Source organism: Vicugna pacos, chromosome 27 (genome assembly GCF_048564905.1).
Source record: "Vicugna pacos chromosome 27, VicPac4, whole genome shotgun sequence".
NCBI lineage: Eukaryota > Metazoa > Chordata > Mammalia > Artiodactyla > Camelidae > Vicugna > Vicugna pacos.
This window is the reverse complement of record NC_133013.1, coordinates 6,406,089-6,428,394: the sequence shown is the minus strand read 5'-3', so window position 1 is coordinate 6,428,394 and position 22,306 is coordinate 6,406,089. Positions and strand designations below refer to the sequence as shown.

Here is a 22,306-nt window from a genome sequence, read left to right as displayed (position 1 = left end):
GATCATTTAAATTAATTTTAATACGTCATTTTAATTAATTTTATTAATAGCTCATTTACTATTAGAATAGATTGATGAACTTGTTTAAATCAGAAAAAGTTACTCCAATTTAAATCAAGTTTGATTTATGCCCGCTCCTTCCATTCAGATATATTTTATCCAGATAGATTCTTAAAGTAAAACCACTTCATTTCACATTGACTTCCCTGAGCTAAGTACTTAGATCGAGTTGCTAGGAAGAGTTCCTTTTGCAGCATCTGATACAGCCTTGTATGCTCCCTACCAAACCAAGAACAGCCATCCTGAGGCTTTCTTAACACGCAGGCATTCGTCATTCCTGGTTCTAAGCAACCCTGGTTCTCGCTCACTTCCACAGCTCGCACTTTTGCAAAGGCTCCGTAGTCGTGAGTTCCAGGTTATTCCTCCCCAAGGCCTTCAGTGTTTCCCTGGCTGGCTACTGGATTATAGTTAAAGATCAGCGTGGAAGCCGTTGAGGTTTCAGCGGGAGACTTTGCCATAACAGAGCAGAGCCCTGGGATTCTTGGTGTCCCAACCTGCAGGTGGCTCCACTGGAAGCCGGAATCCCCGGGAAGCCACTCCTTCCCATCCGGGAGGCCGGTCCGTCCCACCCAGGAAGCTGTGCTCAGGGGTGGGCTCTTTAAAGAGCAAGCGAGGCGCTCGGTTCAGGCACCTTGAGCCTTGTGTTTGTCCTTAAGCTCTCGTGCCTCCTGGCCCAGGGTCCGGGCAGGGTCTTCAGGGACTCTTGTTTAATCCAGTCCAGGCACAAGTTTCAGGTTTGTGTCCAGTGACAGCTGTTGACTGCAGCTCTGTGGTCTCTTCCCCTCAAATGCTGCTCATTTTCTTTCTGATCAACTCAGAAGGTGGTCAGTGCCGAATGAAAGCTACCTCAGCTCTTAATTCATTGTGAAAGACAGTCCTAACTGCACTTCTCCCATCCACTGGATGCTACATCTGTCAAAAATACTTTTTAAAAATTCTTAATTTAATGAGGCAACCAGCACGTAGGTGACACTTTTCTGTTGTGTTTTGTAAAGGCTCTTGGGCCAAATACCGACTTTTTATAGTTGTTTCCTATACTATAGAGATAGTGATTGGTTCCTACTCAGCTTGAGCAGTGGCGTTAATTTTCGTGGTTATTCTCACGTGCGCTATTCTGTCAGTCAGTTTGTCTGTCTCCGGGAGCAGGTTTGGCAGCGTTCTCCTCTTTCCCTGGCTCTGGGCCGACAGGCTCGTGACCAGCCAGGCTCCACCGACCCCTGTGCCACCAGGGTCCCTTCCTTGTCTTCCGGGCTGGGCTCCGGAGTCCACTTCATCGTGGCCGACCTCATCCAGCCGTGCCCGCCAGGTCTCAGAGGATGCTCTGTGTGTCTGCATGTGTGCCTGTGCAGTCGCCTTGACTTTGCTCACCAGAAGTTTCAAGAACAGATGTGATTTCTCCCAAGAAAAGTGTCCTTTTCAATCTCCCTTGTGAAATAAAGGCCATCTCTTCAAGAACTGCTGAATAAAATTGTCAATTTACTTTTATTTGCCCCAGGCGGACGGTGCTACAAGCGATGACCTTGATTTGCATGACGATCGTCTGTCCTACCTGTCAGCCCCAGGTAGTGAGTACTCAATGTATAGCACGGACAGTAGACACACCTCTGACTATGAAGACACAGACACAGAAGGCGGGGCCTACACTGATCAAGAACTAGATGAAACTCTTAACGATGAGGCGGGGACTCCCCCGGAGTCTGCCATCACACGGTCCTCTGAGCCCGTGAGAGAGGACTCCTCGGGGATGCATCACGAGAACCAAACTTACCCTCCTTACTCACCACAAGCGCAGCCTCAGCCAGTTCATAGAATAGACTCCCCTGGATTTAAAACAGCCTCTCAACAGGTAAGCAGCAAGCATTCAACGTTTTGTAGGTAGAGGTGCATTATGAAGTTCTAAGATGTGCTGACTGAGTTCAAGAATGTATTGTCCTTTCTCCAGACTAAGAATTAACCTTTAATTTCAGTTTGAGAATACCGAGGACTTAATATAAACTTTGTGTGTTCACTTACATAGCAGTATACTGAAGTTTTCTTAAATTCAGGACAGGAGGTCCTAGTTGTGTGGTTCAGCACACTTGAGTTGTATGTCTATCAACCACCAAAAATGGCAGTGGGAAGTAAGCAGTGAGCAGAAACACTACATTTAAAATATTTTAAACACTTCACAGAAAGCAGAAGCCTCCTCTCCAGGCCCTTACCTTTCGCCTGAGACAAACCCAGCATCATCAGCCTCTGCCGTTAACCACACTGTAAATCTAGCTCACGTCAGACTGGAGGGGCCCGTCCCTGCTCCCTCCGCCTCTCACTCAGCACAAGCCGATCCTTTAAGAGCACCAAGTACTGAGGCAGCTCACATAATGCTAAGAGCGCAAGAACCGTCATTGTCGCCGCATGTAGACCCAGCAGAGGTACCCGTGTGCAGCGCGCACTGACTCGTTGCTCTCCATCCATCTGGCACCTGATCATTTTTGCTTTGCCCTCTAAGTGCTCCTTTGCTCTCTCACCCTGGGCTCATGCGGCGCCGTGCTTTCAAATCAGCACAGATCATCTCGGTTCTGTAGTTTGCATGGCTTTCAGTGGTACACCGATTATTTAAATGGAGGCCTTTTATGTGGGATTTGTACTTGGTATTTTTTATTGTTTCTATCTTTTGGTTTTCACCATTCTCTAGAATTGCTTAGTGCATAGTTCAGACCCATTGTAAACTTTGTTTTGTCAATTATGGTGTCCATAAATTTTCTTTATGATTTTTATTTTCAGTGTTCAAATCAAGCGGAATCAACAGTTCAGTGCATTAATTTTCTGCTAAGTTTAATGATTATCTTCAGCTCATTTTTCACTTAGTACTTGCTGAAACATAAAAGCCCCTACCTGCGTTATAAATTTTGAGCTTTCACTTAAACTGGCTTCCTCCACTAATCTTTCTGTCCCGGTATAAATGGTAGAACATAATCATTTTTACATATTAATGCGTAGTTTGAGCTCTTAACGTAAACTAGAACGGGAGACCAGCCTGTGACCTTACGTGTGGGTGTTCTTTACAGGTGTATAGGAAGGACCCCTACCCCGAGGACATGACGAGACAGAACCCTGTTCTGAAGGCGCCGGCGGGGGCCCCCCCCGGGCAGAGGCCAGACAGGGAGCCCCACCTGAGCTATGAGCCCCAAGGCCCGTACGTGGAGAAACAGGCCGGCAGAGACCCCGAACCGCCCACCTACAGATACGAGTCCTCCAGCTACACCGAGCAGTTTCCGCGGAGCTACGACTCCCGCCTGCGCTACGAGGACCGTGTCCCTGCTTACGAAGAGCAGTGGGCCTACTACGACGACAGGCAGCCACGCCAGCCTCGGCCCGCCCTTGACGGCCCGCACCCGCGGGACCTTGACCCCAGGCCGCCCCCCGAAGAACCCGCTGAGCGCGGCTACTTCCCGCGCTTTGAGGAGCTGGCCCCGCTGCCCTACGAGGGCAGAGCCCGCTTTGAGCCGCCCTCCCGGGCCTCCGCCCTGCGGCAGGAGGAGCAGCCGGCCCCCGGCTACGACGGGCCCGGGCGGTACCGGCCTGAAGCGCAGCCCTTCCCCGCCGCTGCCGGCGCCAGGGCGGCTGAGCCCAAGCCCTACTTTGACCAGTACCCACGGGGCTACGAGCCGGGCCCGCCGCCAGGGCTTCCTTCCAAAGCGGGCCACTACGAGCCCCTCCACGGTGCTGCCGTCGTCCCACCCCTGGTCCCCGCCCCTCAGCAGAAGCCAGAAGCGCCACCCACAAACACCAAACCACTGCCTCCACCCCCAGTTCTCTCTGAAGAGGAAGAGGACCCCGCGATGAAGCCGCAGTCTGTGCTCACGAGAGTGAGGATGTTTGAGAACAGGCGGTCCGCGTCAGTGGAGAGCAAGAAGGAGGAGGCCCAACCCTCCAGCTTCAAGGTAAGCACGTGGCCGTGTCCTGCCGCCTTGGGTGCAGGCCGGGTGGTGACAGCACTCTGGGCACTCCCGTCCAGCCAGGCCTGTTGGGTCTCGATCTGTCCCTGAGGCATATCTTTCTGATTTCTCTGCAGCCTCCAGAGGTAGCATCTAAACCTCCAGGTGCTCCTGTCACTGGTCCAAAAGCCACGCCTCAGAGCCAGTTCAGTGAACAGGACAAGACAGTGTACAGGTGGGTATGCAATGTGGTGCCTATGGCAGGGAGCCGACCAGGGATCGGATCCCTGGAGTTGGCGATCAGGCCTCTTCCCAGAGAGGAGAGGGACAGAGGAAAGGCAGAGGCTCTCGCCTGTACTGGGACAGTCGATCAGCTCTCCTAGTGACAGGGCACTTTCTCCAGAGAGACAGTGAAGAGCTTTTTTCCACCCTCTGCAGTAGATCTGTTATTTCTTCAATAAACACATCTGTTGAAAACATATTTTCCCAGCAAATGACATAAACAAAATGTTTAAGGCCCTAACATTTGGAGGATTTTTTTAGTTCTAGAAGTGCTTTCAGCCATGCAAACTGTCACTGTTCAGGGTGAGGAGACAGACTGATAAGTCTTCCTTCCGTGAGCACGAAGGGAGACGTGGGAGAGGCGCTGAGGCCGCAGGAGTTAACCCCCAGGAGAGCCAGGGGCCCTGGCCCGCTTGGCTGAGCCGCGGCCTGGCCACACTGCTGCCAGGCCATGGGCGGGTTTAAGTATAGTTTTTGTCTACTGTTCCATCTGTCCACATCTGTGCTCATCATAGAGGGACGACTGTCTGACGAGTACGTTTTCCTCTTGTTTTAGTGATGTCTGGTGCTTCTCGTGAAAACAAACTATGGTGGTGTCTCCTTTAGCCAGTATCATCAGCAAATGAGCTATTCTGCACAAACTTGTAATGACTGAAAGCTTAGCCCCCCTTTTTGGTGTGAAATCTATATAAGTTTATCCATTTCCGATGCAGTTTTTCTGGAATTTACTAACAGAGCATATGTAACAGTGCCTTAATTCACACTTCCTTCCCCCATGCCTCCTGTGTAGAGCTCTCTCCTTATACAAGGGTCGCTTGTGGATCCTGGTGGAAAGGACGCAGGTTCTCTCGGTTTTCAGTTGGTGCTGACGTTGCTGTAGGAACATCAGGAAGCGCTTCCCTGTCTAGTGAACTCATGGGAGCAGAGAGGGATGCCTGCTGAGTCTGGTGTGTGTGGACGTGGGATTTGGGGTGTCTGCCCTAGCTGTCACACTGCTCAGCTAGATCTGAACAGTCACAGTCCATGAAAGGTCTGGCAAGATTTACACGTTCCATTTTCTTTGTAAAGTTAACGTCTAAGAAGTTACTCCATTTATCATTCATTGTCTCTCAGGATCCCAGAACCTCAGAAACCTCAGATGAAGCCACCTGAAGACATTGTTCGGTCAAATCACTACGACCCCGAGGAGGACGAGGAGTATTACCGGAAGCAGCTCTCCTACTTTGATCGAAGGAGCTTTGAGAGCAAGCCTTCCACGCACACTCCTGCCGGCCACCTCCCGGAGCCTGCCAAGCCCGTTCACACTCAGAACCCGCCACATTTTCCCAGTTACTCTTCCAAGTGAGTTCTTTCTTTCAGACTCACCTTTTAAAAATGAGATGAAACACAGAGGTTCGATTGCATCAAGTGGAGTGAACCACGTGAAGTTCAGTGTCTTTAGACGGAGAATGGCTGAGGACGTAGGACGCGGTTTCCGTGGGCTGCGAGATGAGCGTGTGTGTACTTTCTCGCTCTGGGATGTGTGATTCTTTTTTGTCCTTAAGCTCCAGTGTCAGATACAGAAAGCTTTTGCATTAGAAAAGGTGAAAGTCAAACGGTTTTGAGGTCGAAGAGAGTAAACTGTCTCTCCCTTCTGTGCGGCACTCCCAGTGCTGGTTCTCTTCAGTCTTTTGTTTCTGATTTTCAAATATAAGAGCAGGAGTATGCTGGGGAGCAACGTTGTTTGAGGGAAGATACTGAAGACTTGGGCTTTTCCCCCAAGGGAAGAAAAGACTTGGCCTTTATTACTTGAGCTTGAAGGGACATCAGAGATTTCTGGTCCAGGGGTGGATGTGCGGAAACCAAGATCCAGCGAGCACCTCAGCCGGGGTCAAAGCTAGGGCCGAACCCGCGTTCCGTGACTCCCGGCCGTCCTCTCTGTTCCGTGCTGCTCCTTCCTGTGTACTGGTCTCTTGGGTTTTTTATTGTTTTTCTCTCTCATGGGTTTTGTCACATGGGTTCGTGTCTCCTGGTTCTTCCTCCCTAGTTGAGCCACAGGTGACAGAAAACGTGGTACTGAGAGTACGCTGCCAAACCGCACAGGCACAGGTGGGTTCCTGCTTCCACAAAACAAACCCATAGGAATGAAAACAGATGTCAGTTTATCACGAGGAATTGGTTTATGCAGTTGTGGGGCCTGGCTGAGCAAGTCCTAAGTCTGCAGGGCAGGAGGGGACATTTGGAGCCGTTTCTGAGCTCACGGAAGCCACTCAGTTCTCTTGCAAAGGGCCTGTCTTGATCATTTCCCTTGGGGCCTGCAATAGTGTTTGAGTGATAACTAGGCCTGGAGTTCAGCACAGCCAAGCTGAGACATTACAAAGCCACCACAGATCGCTTCTGTCTCTGAGTTTAAAAGCATGAGGGTTTTACTGAGTTAGATGCTCGGGACTCTCTGAACTTAGCATTTGTCATTTGCTACAGAGAGAAAACTCTTCTAGAATACACTTTAAAACCTCTAATGTTAAAAACTTATTTTTAAAGACAGCTTTGTTCCTAAGACATCATTTGACGAGAAGGTTTAAAGACCTTTTCCCACTGACATCCATTTAATTCTTCGTCTACAGAAGAAAGCAGTTTATCAGAAATACAAAAGCAGACAGACTCTGACACCGGTGTTGAGGGCCTGCCCCACAGAGGCCCCTGGAGCGGGGGAGCCGCCCTGGGGAGGCTGAGGCTGTGCCTTTCGTGGCCACTTTCACTGAGGCTGCTAGACCTGTCGGGGGAGGGTCCAGTTTAAAGACAGATTTTATTTATCCTTTTACATACTTGGTAGAGAGAATACAGCTTTAAAAGGATACACTTAGATCTAAAAAGTAAGTTGGAAGTTTTGCCAGGGGATGGGATGACAAGGCCTTTTTGGGCTTGTGTTGATTGGTTTTTCCAGAAAGACTGAATGATGTGCCTGTGACGTGTGCCCTGCAGACGGGGTCGTGAACGCCGCCTCGTCCTGGCGGGTGCGCGCCAGGCGTGCGGGCTGCCCTCCTTTTCCTCCCGCGCTCAGGGAGGGGCCCGCGTTGCGGTTAGAGGTTTCAGGAGATGCATTGTCTCGGAGAGAAGTAGATAATAACATCTGTGAACTCGCTCAGGACTCGGTCTGAGTTCACCGCCTGCTGTTGTGAGCGTACGGGGAGTGAGAAGGAGTGACTGGACGGATGCGAGGACATGCTTCCTTCCCCTGTAGGGTGAGGTCAGGCCTCTTCCCAGTTGTGCTGTGCTGGGAGGTGTGACTGCCCAGAGGCCTGGAGGGGAGAGTCCGAGGCTCAGTCAGGACTCAGAAGGAGGCTGTAGGCTCTGCGCCTTCCCTCTCCAGTGTTGTTTTACTCTTGCCCACTGAATACAGCTGTAACAGCTGGAAGGCGGTGTGAAACATCAAAACCGTGACAGGCTGCCTGTAGGCCTTATTCCCTAAAGTCGAATAGAGGAATAACCAAGTTACTAACGTCCAGATAACACGTGCTTTTATGTTCCACTTAAAAGCACACCTCAAAAATGGTCAGAGTTGGAGAAAGGGGAAGTCTTTTAGCACAGGACACATGCCCCAGAAAGCAGGCAGGTTTCACCTGTTTCACAGTCTGCAGAGCTGGAGTGACACCAGGGAGGTGAGGAGACAGCACTCCCACCATCACCAAAGCAAATCAGAAGCTTCCGGGGTTCTAGGAAAGGCTAGGAAAGCGGTCTCCCTCTGGGTCTGTGCACACGTTTCTGCTCAGAGGTGGAGCTGTCTTCTTCAGGGCAGAATATCTACCCCTGAAGACTCAGCTACTGGGAGACTTCCAGGACTCAAAATAAATTGGCTGGTGGTTTTCAACTTTTTAAGAATCAAGTGTAAGGTTGATGGGAGGTTGTTCTGTGTGCAGGTGACGCTGTTGGGTGGGAGAGGCTAGAGGCTGGGCGTTGAGCAGTGCAGCTTTGCAGATGAGGCTGTGAGCCCGCATGGGCTTGGCTGTAGTGCTAGTGATGGCGGGGACCCCTGGAAAGGACCCCGTGCTCCCCGTGGTCCTGTTTCCCAGGCCTGCGTCCCTCCCCTTGCCACTCCGCCCATGCCTACAGGCTGCCAGGCTGTACCACTCCCGTGTGTTTTCCCTCGGAGTTCCTCGTGCCCAGCCCTTTCCTAGGACAGTGCTGGCGCTCACATCTTCAGAACACCGCTCGGTGCGGTTCGTTTCTGTGCAACACTGGGGGAGGGCAGAGGACGGGGGGAGAGGGCACAGCTCCATGTTCCCGGGGGCCGGCCCTTTCCCTGGCTCGCCCCGCAACAGCAGGGATGGTCTTCCTGTCTAGACCAAGTGCTGCGGGGTGGCGGATGTAGTTTGGGATGGTGTTTTACAGTGACGCTTGGGTCCTGTGTGCTGCAAACGTAGTCAGATGGACCAGGCTCCTTCATTTCCCTGCTGCGCTGGCCGTCTCTTGGCTCTCACACTAGCTCTGACTGCCTGAGAAGCAGCGCCATGCATAAGCCGGGCGTTCGTGCAAGGCTGGCCCTTGGGTGTCCCTTGCTGCGTCATCAACATCACCCCCCCACCCCCGTCTGTGCGCAGGAGGCCCATGCAGCTGGGCTCTGGGGGTCCCTGCGGTGGCCACACTGCAGCTGTGGGTCTGTTTTGCAGATTCCTTCTATGTGAATTTTGTGTGGCACAGATTCACAGTTGGCAGTCAAAAAAGTGTGGTGGATTTAAATGACCCTGACAAAATCAAGCATCATTTGCTACTCTAGTGACTATTAAACAGTGGATCTGGTAAACCAAGGGCACATGTTAAAGATAACTGGTTTCTTCTCGTGTTACTAGGGTGCAGCCACACCCTTTCACTTAAGTGTTGGTTTTGGTTGCTCTTGGGCAGACAGTGAATAGCCGTGGCAGACTCCGTCTGTCCCAGGGGGCTGAAAACATGTACTGTCCAGCCCTTGACTAAAAATTGTGCCAGGCCCTGGCCAGTGACATCCTCTGTGGTGCTTAGAGTGCCCGAACCAGCGCTCCACACCTTGGATGCAGACCAGAAGTCAGTCTCAGCAAGATTGGGGCCAGTAAAGATTTTTCAAAATATTGGCAGGACGTTGTTAAACCTAACAACCCTAACTGTTTTGCAAACGGCACTATTAAATATCACAGGTATAGCCAGAGTTTCATCTGCCTTCGGTTGCCATCTTCTGGATGTTCTACTGATATTCTTTAAATGTCTGTTCTGTCTCTACATCTCTTGTGCTACTTACTGGATGGCTGAACTCGCTTGAATATCCATAGGAAGAAACTGTGAAGTTCTCCATTTCTTAAAAAACTCAGGACTACTTGGAAGAATGGGGAATTGTTTTCTTAACGTGAATCCGTTTTCAGGTTGGTGTTTTCTTCATGTTTTCCCAGGGGAAAGTCTCCTGAAGCAGAGGCTGTGGACCGGTCGTTGGGTGAGAAGCGCTACGACCCAGTGCAGGCGGCCCCGCCGCCGCCGCCGCCGCCCGCCCAGTACGGCCAGGCCTATAGCCAGCATCCTCAGCCCGGGCCGCCGCTCGGCCTCCACACACACGCCAAGGGGTCGCACGGCGAAGGTAGGGCGTTCAGGGGTGGACAGTGCCGCTGTGATGCGGGTTGGGGGTGGGTTGTGTAACATACACACTTGACACTTCTGGGCTGGGGACAGAAAGTCAGGGTTTTGTGATTATGACCATTGTATCAGACGAGCCTTTTAGCTACATAGATTTTACTCTGTCTTATTAGCACAGCTCAGTTTCTGGAAGTAGAGTTTGTTTACCAGTATGTCCAAAACTAAACACTCGGTGGTTTGTAAAAACGACGGTTCTGTTCCGTCTACACTCATGGATATAGGACAGCCGGGTTCCATGTCACGTGTACCCTCAGCACTGGGCCTGCGCACGTGCGTTCTGTGAGGACATCTCTATTGTGGAGGGGACGCAGCTCGAGCGTGCTCGGTCTCCCCCACGTCTCTCTGAGCTGGATCCATTCCTCCCCATGCGGACTGCCCACCCCTCATCCCCGTCTTCCTCGTCTTCCTCTGTCTCCTCCATCACTCTCTCCCTTTCCATGGAATCCTTCCCTCTGCCATCCAGCCAACGCAGCTGGCCGGTTCCGCTGTTGACAGCACCTCTGTCTGCCCCTGCTGCTTCCTCAGTCCCCCTCCACAGCCCCCTGCCATCCATCCGACGCCTCCACCCTCCAGCACCCCTCTCACTTGTTACTTGGAAAAAATATGCCTCAGTTCATCCAGTCTCCTGTTAACGTTTCGCTCTGAAAAAGCAGTACTTCTGTTATTCACGTAGGAGTCCAGTCCAGGGTTAGCATTTTCTTTACACACTATCCTGTCTGCAGATGAAGAAAGTTTAAGTTTTTACTCTCCAGACCTTGTGCCTTTTCTTTCTTTTTCTTGCCTTTCTGCACTGGCTGAGACATCCAGGAAAATGTTGAGAAGTGATGAGAGCAGACATCTGCTAGTTCCCATCTTGGGGAGAAAGGATCGGATGTTTTACCCTGACCACGTTAACGGTAGGGGTTTTGTAGGTGCCATTTATTACATTCAGGGTGTTCCCTTAGTCCCTGTGTTTGCTGAAAGCATTTTGTCTAGTGTTTTTTCTTCATGCACAGCTGCCCCTCGGTATCTGCAGGGGATTGGTCCCCGGACCCCTGTGCCTTCCCAGATCTGCAGCTGCTCAAGTCCCTCACATCAGCCATGTCCGTGTCCACTGGTCCTGCATCCGCGGTGCGGGGGGCCAACTGCGCTAAGATGGTCACGGGACTTTTCTCCTTTATTCTGTTACCTACCATGAAATGTTACCTACCGTGAAATGTTACATTAATGTGTTCACAAGGAATTTAGGCTTATAACCTTTCCTTGTGATGTCCTGGTCTGGTTTTGATATCAAAGTTGTGCTGGTTTCGTAAAGGAGAGCTGGGACATGTTCCCTCTTTCTCTTGTTTCTGAAAGAGTTTGTATGACACTGATATGTTTTCCTGAATTATTTCATAGAATTCAGATGGCACCATTGTGCACCGCCACCAGCGGTGCAGACGCTTCTTGACTTAAGATGGCTTGACTTGACAGTGGTGCAAAAGTGATGCGTGCTCAGTAGAAGTCATAATCGAACTTTGCTCTGCTCCTGGGTTAGTGATGTGCGGTGGTCAGCCCCACGCCCGCAGGGGTAAACCACCCACACGCTCCCCAGCGTTCTGGACCTGGACCACTGCTCCGGTTTTCACTACAGCGTTCAGTAGATGACATGAGCTGTTCCATGCTTTATTATAACATAGGTTTTGTCTTAGATGATTTTGCCCAACTGTAGGCTGTTTTAACTGTTCTGTGCACATTTGAGTTTGGCTAAGCTTTGGTGTTGGTAGATTAGGTGTATTAAATGCCTTTTTGACTTTCAACCTCTAATGGGTTTATCGAGACATGACCCCCTTGTAAGTCAGAAAGGATCGCTACATGGAAAGGTCTGCTGTTCCACGTCTTTGCCAATGCCTGGCATTACCAGACTTTAGTTTGCCAAACTAATGAATGTGAATTGGTATTCAGTGGTTTTTTGTTTTGCATTTACTAGTTAATAGTGATACTGAGTGGTTAATCTAGTCTTCCCTTGTGTTTCTGCCTGTTTCAGGTCTTTGTCATTTTCTTATTAGGTTGATTCTTTCTTGTGGGTGTATAGTTGTCTTTGTAAGTTTATCAGTTATACATGTAAATAGCTTCTCCCCATCTGTGACCTTTCTTTTTAAACTGTAACTGGTGAGTTTTGTACTACTGGTTTTCTTAACATGGCCACATCTGTCATTGTGTTTCTGATTTGTCATGGACATTGGAGCGGGGTCACTCTGATGCCAGTCTCTGGAGGCAGGTCTCCAACTCCAGAGCAGCAGGAGGGTCTGCTGGGACTATCCCTTGTGTCCCTGCTGCCTCCGGGTCCCTCAGGCTGTGCTGACCCAGACCCAGGCCTTCACTCTGACACCAGGACAGGTTAGGACAGGAGAGTCCTCAGGGCTGTTGAAACTTGTGTCAGGAGATTGTTTTGGTTTCTGTTCTTTTACGGATGAAGAATTATTTCAAGATTTATCCCCCAAAACTTAGTTTAGAATCATGGATAGCATGGTCTCCCACAGAGCATCACTTGTTGATACTTTGATGACTCATTTCCTCATCTGGGTAGATTTTATTCTTCACCTGTTACAATGGCTCTTTTCCATCTCACGAACCATTACAGCCGGTTAGAGATGGAGTTCTAATTATTTTCCAAACCATCCAATCTACTGTATTATTTTTTATTGAAGTATAATTATTATATTAGTTTCATATGTACCACATAGTAGTTTGGTATTTTTATAGATCATACTCCGTTTTCAGGAAGTTTTAAAAATACTTACACGTTTTTGCTTCAGGTAACTCCGTGTCATTGGACTTCCAGAACTCGTTAGTGCCCAAACCAGACCCACCTCCGTCTCAGAATAAGCCAGCAGCTTACAGACCCCCGAACCGAGAAGACGGTGCGCAGTCTGCTTTCTACTCCCAGAAAAGCTTCCCAGACAAGGCTCCAGCCAGCGGGGCCGAGCAGGCTCAGAAAACGGTTGCCCCGGCCTACAGCCGGTTCACCCCGAAGCCCTACACGAGTTCCGCTCGGCCGTTTGAGCGCAAGTTTGAAAGTCCTAAATTCAACCACAACCTCCTGCCCGGTGAAGCCGCACACAAACCTGACTTAGCATCCAAAGCCCCCACGTCTCCCAAAACTGTCGTGAGGGCGCCCGGGTCAGCGCAGCTCGCCGAGTGTGACAGCGGAGTGGAGACTTTCTCAGCCCACGCGGATAAGCCCAGATACCAAATGAGTAACAGCACCGTGCCTAAAGCCGTTCCCGTGAGGTAAGAGTCTGCTTTTTTCTTGGCCTAGAGATTTCTCTGATGTGAGTTTGATGTGTTTTTGGGGTTTTCATGATCATTTTAACTGAAACTTTAAGCTGAACAGTGTTGTCCAAGACATTGGCGTGAATGCATCTCATTCTCCAGAAGGTTCTCTAGGGGGAACAAGACACGTGGGAAGGTAGCGCAGTTAGCAGTGTGTGTGCTCGGGCGCTGTCCCTGTCCCTGCTGGCGCTGCAGCTCCCTCGCGGCCCCACAGCCGGGTTGGGGGACCTAGGTCAGCCCCCGGGCATCTTGCCCCACAGCCCGTACTCTGAGCCGTCCACACATCCCGTAATCTCAAACCTGCAGCTGGTGAGGGACATCTGGAGAGGATCTCAAAGGCATAGGTGTCTGTGTTCCTCATCCACTGTCTGTTCACCAGTGAGTTTATAAAGACATGAACACAACCTCAGGGTGGTTGTTTGAAAAGCAGCTTCCCCGGTAGTTTTGGTAAGGTGGCTGAGTGGACCAGACAAAGCCAGCCTGCCTGGAGCCGTCCTCTGGCTCCTCCCGTCTCTCTTGACATCACACAGCGATAGACCAGACTACTGGCCACACAGAAGCCCGCCTCTGCCTCGCAGATCCACTTAGCTTTTCAGGCCACTCATTGGAGCAGAAGGCACTCCCAGGCAAAGCTGAGGACCCTGAGGACCACCTCAGTCTTCTGTCCAAGAGAAAGGACAGTTGGGGATTTGGGGTTCTGGTGGCTCCTCACAGGTGTTATGCAGTGCTTCCGCCCCTGGGAGTGGAGTCCAGCCTTGTGCTCTGGTCCTCAGGGCAACGTCACATGCTGTTATCTCTTCAGCACATTGCCCCACTCACCGCCAGTCCCTGCTCTGCACTTGACTTCTGGAGGTCCTGATAGCCTCTATTTGTGAAGGAGAAGGGGTACTGCACCCCCTCTGCCTCACGTGTTCTCTGTGTGCCATGTCGTGAGTGTTTGCCCAAGCCAGGGTCTAGAATGACCCCCACAGAATGGTGGGAGCCTTCTTGCTTGAGGACAAGGGCGTTTGGTACCCAGGGAGTGCAAAGGAAAGGCCACAGTGCACCCAAATCCTAGGGAGGTACAGACCTAGTTCTGTGTGTTATCAGGTCTAAGGTGCCGTCAAATGTAAGATTCTTCTGTATCTCCGAGAAGAAGAAACCATGCTGCCAGTTCAGCCGTGACATTCCATCAGTTTTAAAGCACCGATTTCATGGACATAGAATACTGGGGTGTCAGGCTTTGTACATTCTGGTTGCAGAAGTCAGTAATGAAGGTGACTTGACTGGTGGCCTTCAAAAAAGAAGTTGATTTCTCCAGGAAGGATGTGCTTTGCTGTCCCTGTGAGTAAAATCTGTCAGTGAAAACTTACTAAGTAGGTAACCTTGATCATACGGAGAAATAAAAGTTCCGTGAAAGCCCCCTTTCGGTGTGTGCAGAGGGCGCACTCACTGTCCGCTCTGGTCTCCCAGCCCAGCAGCCGTGGATGAGGAGGAGGACGAGGACGGCCACACTGTGGTGGCCACGGCACGCGGCGTGTTCAGCAGCAACGGCGGGGTGCTCAGCTCCATAGAGACGGGCGTGAGCATCATCATCCCGCAGGGGGCCATCCCCGATGGAGTGGAGCAGGAGATCTACTTCAAGGTCTGCCGGGACAACAGCATCCTTCCGCCCCTGGACAAGGAGAAGGGTGAGTGGGCCGGGCTTCCTGCCTGGTTTCCTCCCGGGACTTGCCCTGGGTGGGGGGGGGGTGTCAGCAGGCGTGTCCTCTCCCTGTCGGGCAGCCGCAGCCGGCCTTCCTCAGTGTCGGGGATCACTCACCCCAGCACTCTCTGGAGGTGGCTTAGGCCACACCCACTCTGGGCCTGTCCCCCGAGTGTGGGATGGGGGCCCCTGGGGCTGGTTTCTTCCTCATCCCCCTGATGAGCATGTGGAGCATCGGCCGAAGGGGGAAGGGCCCTCCCAGTGCTCAGGAACCGACGAGCGCTCAGTCTGGCAGTGGTCCCGGCTGTGTGGGGCTGCAGCGTGAGGACCACAGGACAGCTTCTTGTGGGGTCTGGCAGCCGAGCTCTGCTTCACACACGTATTGCTTTGGCTCATTGTCTTCCATTTTGCTGGAATGTATGTTGGCCTGCGGGAATCTCTTAAACCAAGTCTAAACGTAGGACACAAGCGACATGAGTAAGAAGTACGTGTGAATGTCTCACACTGTGAGATCCCTCTGGCTGAGGGCTGTAGCCACTGGCAACGTGTGGCCCTTTAGCACGTGAAATGTGGCCAGTGTTATTTGACAGGTGCAGGAGTGTAAAACACACACTGCTTTCAAAGATGCCGTTTCTTGATCCCAGGTTGAAATACTGTTTTGGATGTACTGGGTTATAAAAACATTACAATTGACTTCACCTGTTTCCTTTCTCACATGGCGACCAGATTTTAAATTCCACCTGTGGCCTGTGTTGTGTTTCTCCTGGCCACGCTCCTGTAGAGAACTGACCCCATTTGGCCTTAGACGGCGCTAGGCGGAGGGGAGGAGCTCGGTGGGCCTAGACGGGAGCCACGGTCTAACCTCTCGCCCCGCCCCCGCTCCAGGTGAGACGCTGCTGAGCCCCTTGGTGATGTGCGGGCCCCATGGCCTTAAGTTCCTGAAGCCCGTGGAGCTGCGCTTGCCACACTGTGCGTCCATGACTCCTGACGGTTGGTCTTTTGCTCTAAAATCATCCGACTCCTCGTCGGGTATGCTGTCTTCACTCTGTCCTTTGGGGGCTTTGGGGACTGTCATTGATTGATCCCTGGCCAGTGGGGCTGCCCTACTGCATGTTAGGGGATCTCTCCCTCTGTGCCTGTGGCCTCGTGGGCATCACCAGTGTTCTGGAACTTCGTTGTGGTACATGTATCAGAAATGGAAGGGTAGAGAAATGTCTGCCTTTTAAACATTTGATGATTTGGCCAAAGAGTGGCTGTCTCTTGGTCGTGGTATTCCACAAAATTATTTGTTCTGTCAACATTTTTAAGATGCAGTGGGAGGATTGATACTGTCCTACGTGCATAGGCGTTTTCATCTTTTTACTGAAATGATTTGATTCCTTTATGTAATAAAGAATAAAGAATAGTAACCAAAGATAGAAATTAATTTCTCAATCTCCAAAGTAGATTATAAATACAACAGAAACTTGAAAGATAAGAGACCTTCCACTGTGATCACACTTGGCCATGGTTTTCCCTAGTAAAACTAAATAACTTCTCTGAGACACTATTTGTAAATGGCTTTTGCTGACAGATCATAATCTCAAAGTTTCCATGCCGTTTCCACATTTCTCACTTCCTCGGTGACTGAGTCAGACTGAAGTCAGCTGGACCCTTCTACATTTTTGGTATAGATCACTTTAGCTGAACCTGATGTAGAAAAAAGGATTTAAAGTTATTCTGAATTTCTGATAAATCAGATGAGTATTATACAGTTTTAGTTTGTTACAGTATGAAAGAGTTTTACAGTGTAAAGAGCCTTTTTTAATACTAGCCAAGATAAAAATATATATTAATAATATATTTCCTGATATTCACAAGTACTCCATTTTCTGGGAAAAATCAGTGAATTTTTACATACCAGATATGAAGTTTCCTCATACCTATGAGGAACATTTTATTAGCCTAGTTTGAATTAATGAATTAACATTAATGAAACTGCATTTAAAACATAGATTCCGAAAGTCAGGTTTCAGCATGAGCTGTGACCACCTCTAATCCCAAATAGGCTGAAGGATCCTTAAAGTAATTGTCTATTGTAGTTACTTGTTTTATAGGGGTTTTTTTTAGATATGAAAAAAAATCAAGATGCTTCATATAATTTATTCTGTGCCACAACATCTAAGTTCTTTCAATCTAACAAATTAACTTACTTTCTCCTGTGTTAAATTTGAGGACGTACACCTAGAAGAGGGGTGTACTTTTGTGTAATCCTGTGTGCCTTTAGAATGCTTTGTTACTGTAAATTTCTGTCCAGAAAGGCAAAAGTAGATTTTGATAGCTACTGACTTAATTCCAAGAAAACATAGTATATTGGAAAGAAACTTGAACCTAAAATAAGATTTTTCCAAAGAGCTGTCACAACTGTAAGCAGTTTATAATCGGCAGTGTTGCACAGGCGCACGTGTACCTGTGACGTTAAATCCCTCTGCCGTAAATGCCGAGCCCAGCATGACTCGGACGTCGCTGAGGTGGCAGACAGCTCACTGTGGGCAGCAGGGTTTTTCAGCCTTGGCCGCCAACAGACCCTCAGGCCAGGTTGTCTGTCCTGCGTGTGGTGGGGTGTTTAGCGGCCTCCTTGGCCTCTGCCTGTCAGGCTCCAGTGATGAGCAGAAACCTGTCCAGACATTGTCCCGGTGCAGGGGGGGGTGGTGCGGGCAGAACTGCTCCTGGTTGAGAAGCGCTGCCATCAGCAATGCAGAGGCAGCAGCTCTGCCCATCGTGGACCTCGGATCCCACAGACACATGCAATGCCCCAGCCTTCTTCCCAGTCAGGTCCGTGACCAGGGCCTCTGAGCTGTGGCTGCGCATCTCCGGCCACCAAGAGCTGGTTAGAAGTGCCAGCGCCCAGGCCTGCTTTGGTCTCCCGGTTCAGCGAGCCCTCAGAGCCCCGAGGGTGGTTGTGTCGTACACAACTGGGGCTGAGACACTGGCCCAGTCTCACTGATTGGGTAAAGGAGGGGAGGGTCTTCTGGAACCAAATTCTGCAGAACGTTCAAGATTTCATTTGGTCTGTCATTGAGAGTGAGAAATGTGTTCTCATACTAGGCTCAGATGCAGTGATCATATAATTATCATCCATACTTTGGGAAGTGAGAGGGGTGCTGTTACAGATTATGTGGCCTCAGGGGCAAACTGGAACTGTCTCAGTCACATGGTCACCCCGACTTTTTTTCATTGTTTGAAAAGGCGTAAACTGGGGGGAAAGGTATAGCTCAGTGGTAGAGCGCACGCTGAGCATGCATGAGGTCCTGAGTTCATTCCCCAGTACCTCCGTTAAAATTAAGTAAATAAATAAACCTAATTACCTCCCCCTTCAAAAAAATAAAATAAAAGTAAAATAGATCCAAAAAAAAGAAAAGAAAAGGCATGAACTTGAAAACATAAAGAATAAGAGAAAATCTGTAGGTTTTGAATCTCCAGACCCTAGTGGGTCTTGGATGAAACACGCGGCACTGAGGCGTTGCGGCGAGTGCGGCATGCTGAACAAACAGAAGCACGTGTCTGAACACGTATGTTTATGGTCACCCCACAACTGCCAAGTGTCCCAGAGAGCAGTCTAACCAACTGTAAATGACCTGAGCTTTTTTTTTTCTCTCATAGGTGATCCTAAAACCTGGCAAAACAAGTGTCTTCCTGGAGATCCAAATTATCTTGTTGGAGCAAACTGTGTTTCTGTCCTGATTGACCACTTTTGATTCTTAAAATACAGGAACTTGAGATTAACTAATGTGAAACTGGGTTAAACTTACTAAATCTAAATGGAACCACTCTATCAAGTATTATACTTTCCTTAGGATTGATACTGCAGTGTTAGTACTCAGCGTGTGTTTGAACTGATGAGGATGAGCGTGTTGCCCTGACCGTGGCCGGAACCCCCGCCGCACGCTCGGGAGTGAGGAGCTGTCGGTGCTGGCGGGAGGCTCCGGCGATGCTCTGTGACAGTCTCTACTTTGTTCTGGTCACTGCTTAACTTCACACATTGATTTCCGTTAAAATACCAGCCAGTACGGGGGTGCATTTGAGTTTTGTTCTTTCCAAAGTACAGTTTCCGACTTTTTCACGGCCCTGGCCTGCATACACATTTTATTTTATTTTGCATGAGGTAATATGCACACGTTTTAAAAATGCACCTCGACTATATAACCAGTGTAGTGGATTTAACAGAAATGTACAGCGAGGGGAATTTATAGCTTTTGGGGGGGGTCAAGTGAAGACAATTACTTACTGTATATGAAAACTCATTTTTCTTAGGGAAGGACACCAAAGCATGTGCAGCTGATTCCGTGGCCTCTCTGGGTCTATAAATTAACCATATCACCGCAGACATACTAACCAGCAGGAATGCCTTACCCTCATGTTTTTAATTCTTAGATCATTCTGTGTATTACTAAGTTCTTATGGCTTTTGTGCACATCTGGATACTGTATCATGAAAAAGATCGAGTAAATTGTGGATTTGGTGGTTTCAGAAATGTATAATCACCCAGAAGAAAATAATGGTGTGATCTGGGGATTTTTTTTTGGGGGGGAGGAGCAGTGGTGGTTTTCTCTTCCTTTTGGCCATGCCTTTGAAACTTCTGATGTTTTAAGTATGCTTGTACAGAATGCGTGCGTACAACTTTGTTCTTGGTTTGTAAATTAACTTTTATAAACTGTACCTTTTTTATACATAAAACCAAGTTTCTTAAGGCTACCTTTGTATTCTCTCCTGTACCTCTTGAGCCTTGAACTTTGACCTCTGCAGCAATAAAGCAGCGTTTCTATGACACACACAAGGTCATTTTTTTAAGAAAAAGAGTGCACAGAGTTGTTACATTTTTAAGTGCTGCATTTAAAAGATAGTTACTCAGAATTCTCTAGTTTGAATAAATCCTTGCGGAGTATCCCTGCTGTGACTTGTGATACGATGCTGTGCCCTAAAGTGTATTTTTTTACTAATAGACCATTTACTACAGCACCTCAGCACGGTTTCTGTCTAGGTAACACACCACTACATTCTGTTAATCAATCATTAGGTGTGACTGAATTTCTTTTGCAGTTATTAAAAAAATCTCAAATTTCTAAATCTGCAGAATAAAACTTTTTAAAATAAAGTGCTGGTTTGGTCTGTTTGCCCACCATTCCTAGTTTCATGCCACTTCTTCATCCTGTCTGGAAATCCTGCACCCTGATCCTCCTCACCTAGTCTCCTGGAGGCGGGGGGTGGGGTGGGGGGGGAGGTGTCTTGTGTCCCAAGGCGGGGAGCAGGAGGGCGCTGGCTGGCAGACAGAGACCATCGGGCAGTCCTCCCCATGTATCTGTGCTCCTTTGGGCCAGTTTGTACGGTTTTGTCTCTTCCCTTCCAGTTTTCCCAATAAACATAACATGGGCATTTTCTGTCACTCCATTTTGGGGAAGAAAGGATTCTTACTGGCTGTAACCATTCCATCGCGATTACCGTGTTTGTTTAACTACCACCCAAGGACACTGAGGTTCTTGCTGCCCGGCGAACACCCATGTAGGGTAAGGTGTAACGCACAGCAAGCAGAAGGAGCCGTTTTAGCGCATGGTTCTCCACAGTTTGACGGACACCTGCAGCCCGACAACCAGCACCGCGGTGAGTATGGAGAAGTCCCCCCGTCCCCCACTGTGTGCCCTTTGCTCCAGCCGTCTGGGCTCTGCCCTGTACTTTCTCTTATTTGAATCCGCTCTTTAGTTGAGATTTGGGGTTTCCAGTTTGGGGAGATTATTCGTGTATAAGTTTTTGTGGGAACGTAAGTTTTCATCTCACCTGACTGAACAGCTAGGAGCGGGCCGGCTGGCTCGTCGGACTGGACGAGACGCTCCAGGCTGCTCTCCGCAGCGGCCGCACGTCCTCAGCAGCGCTGTCCTGAGTGTGTCTGTCGTAGCCGGTCCCGCAGGCTCGTCCGCTTCCATCTCAGCTCGCTGATGACTCGTGACGTTGAGCATCCTGGCGTTGACTTGCCATCCATTTATCTAGCACCTGTGGTGAGGTCTCTGTTCAGATCTTTTCTCAGTTTCTTAAGTTGGGTTGCCTTCTTAAAACTGAGACTTCTCCGTGCAGCCTGCCTGCAGATTCACCGTCAGGTGACGGGCAGGTGTTTTCCTTGTTCATTTTCTTCATCATCTTCAAGGAGCCTGAGTTACTGATTCTGATCAAGTCCAGTCTGTCAGTTTTTCTGTAGATTGTGCTTTTAGTGTCATATCTAAGAAATCTTTGCTTAACCAAATATTTGTTTCAGAAGTTCTCTAGTTTTAGATGTTACACTTACGTCTGTGATCCACTTTTAGTTAACTTTATATACAGTATGAGATGCGCGTTGCGTTTCATTGAGAGACTCAGTGTCTTACTGTCTTACTGTGAACACAGCGCCACATCCATAAGACCTTCAACAAGACACACTGGGCACCTCACAGATGGAGGTGACCCCAGAAGGGAGATGCAGATGGATTCACGGTGGCTTCGGTCTAGATGGGGATGTGGTCCACCAGCCAGGGATGGGGCAGCAGGTGCAGACAGACCGGGACAGTGTTTTTGCTGTTGGCCTTGACTGGCGATGTGGAGACCTCTGGGTAGGGAGCCAGCGTCTGTTCTCCACAGAAACGCAGACCAGACGACTGCTCACAGGTGCCCAAGTGGAGTCACTGGGGCTGCCGGGCGGCTGCGCAGAAGGGAGGGCCCCCTGCTCTCAGCTCCCTCCCCAGGTCTCCCCTCCTCCCGGGGCAGACTGACAGCCACGTTGTGATCTCAGCAAGCTGGATTATAGTGGAAGCGAGCTCACTAGTGGCATTTGTAGCTCAATTCCTTTCCCTCTCACGGGGCTCGCCTCCCTAGCCACTTGGCGGTGAAGCCACTATCACCCAAGGTGTGGAAAATCCAGCATTTCCAGGATTCACAAGGATGTGTATTAAACCCGGAGGATTTCTAACTCCAGACTAAATGGATGAAACTTGGCGTTCCAGTCCTAGTTTGCAGAAAACTGTGGCTTGATGACTGGCCTTTGAGATGCCAGGCTAGAGCGTGACGAGCCTTTGTGTCCACGTCTCCCTCAGATCATGACTGAGTTGTGTTTCCAGCTGACTCAGAGCCCACAGACCTGTGAACACAGGGAAGCACCGAGCCTTTCGCCCACTGGAGGGGTGCCCAGCCTGGCTCTCGCTTGGTGTGTGCTGCTGGGCTGCAGACCACCCGCGGGGAGGTCGTGCAGGGGAGGAGGGGTAAGGGTTTGGGTGCTGGGGTATTCGTGCTAGGCTGGATGTCACAGGTTAAAAGCTTGGGGTTTTGTTTTTTGGAGGTACTGAGAATACTCTTTGTGCATAGATGTCCTCCTAGTCTTAAGTGGGTCTGAAAACATACAGACATAAATCTTTTTCTAAAAAGCTCTCTTAAAACC

At 49.7% G+C, this 22,306-nt stretch overlaps 1 protein-coding gene across 5 annotated transcripts in view; it reads left to right on the top strand.

Annotated features, from left to right (window-relative positions):
* Positions 1 to 20,005, top strand: part of TJP1 (tight junction protein 1) — a 96,162-nt gene extending 76,157 nt beyond the window's left edge. The window contains exons 19-28 of one of the 5 annotated variants that reach the window (XM_031672137.2): positions 1,556 to 1,906; positions 2,232 to 2,471; positions 3,108 to 3,983; positions 4,115 to 4,212; positions 5,373 to 5,600; positions 9,656 to 9,837; positions 12,671 to 13,145; positions 14,640 to 14,857; positions 15,757 to 15,840; positions 18,514 to 20,005. In XM_031672137.2, coding sequence (XP_031527997.1) covers positions 1,556 to 1,906; positions 2,232 to 2,471; positions 3,108 to 3,983; positions 4,115 to 4,212; positions 5,373 to 5,600; positions 9,656 to 9,837; positions 12,671 to 13,145; positions 14,640 to 14,857; positions 15,757 to 15,840; positions 18,514 to 18,608 — 2,847 coding nt within the window. In that variant the 3' untranslated portion in view covers positions 18,609 to 20,005. Of the gene's footprint in view, positions 1 to 1,555; positions 1,907 to 2,231; positions 2,472 to 3,107; positions 3,984 to 4,114; positions 4,213 to 5,372; positions 5,601 to 9,655; positions 9,838 to 12,670; positions 13,146 to 14,639; positions 14,858 to 15,756; positions 15,901 to 18,513 lie in introns of all 5 variants that reach the window. The other 4 variants (XM_031672136.2, XM_031672134.2, XM_031672139.2 and 1 more) reach the window with 4 other exon arrangements.
* The last annotated feature ends 2,301 nt before the right edge of the window (positions 20,006 to 22,306 follow it).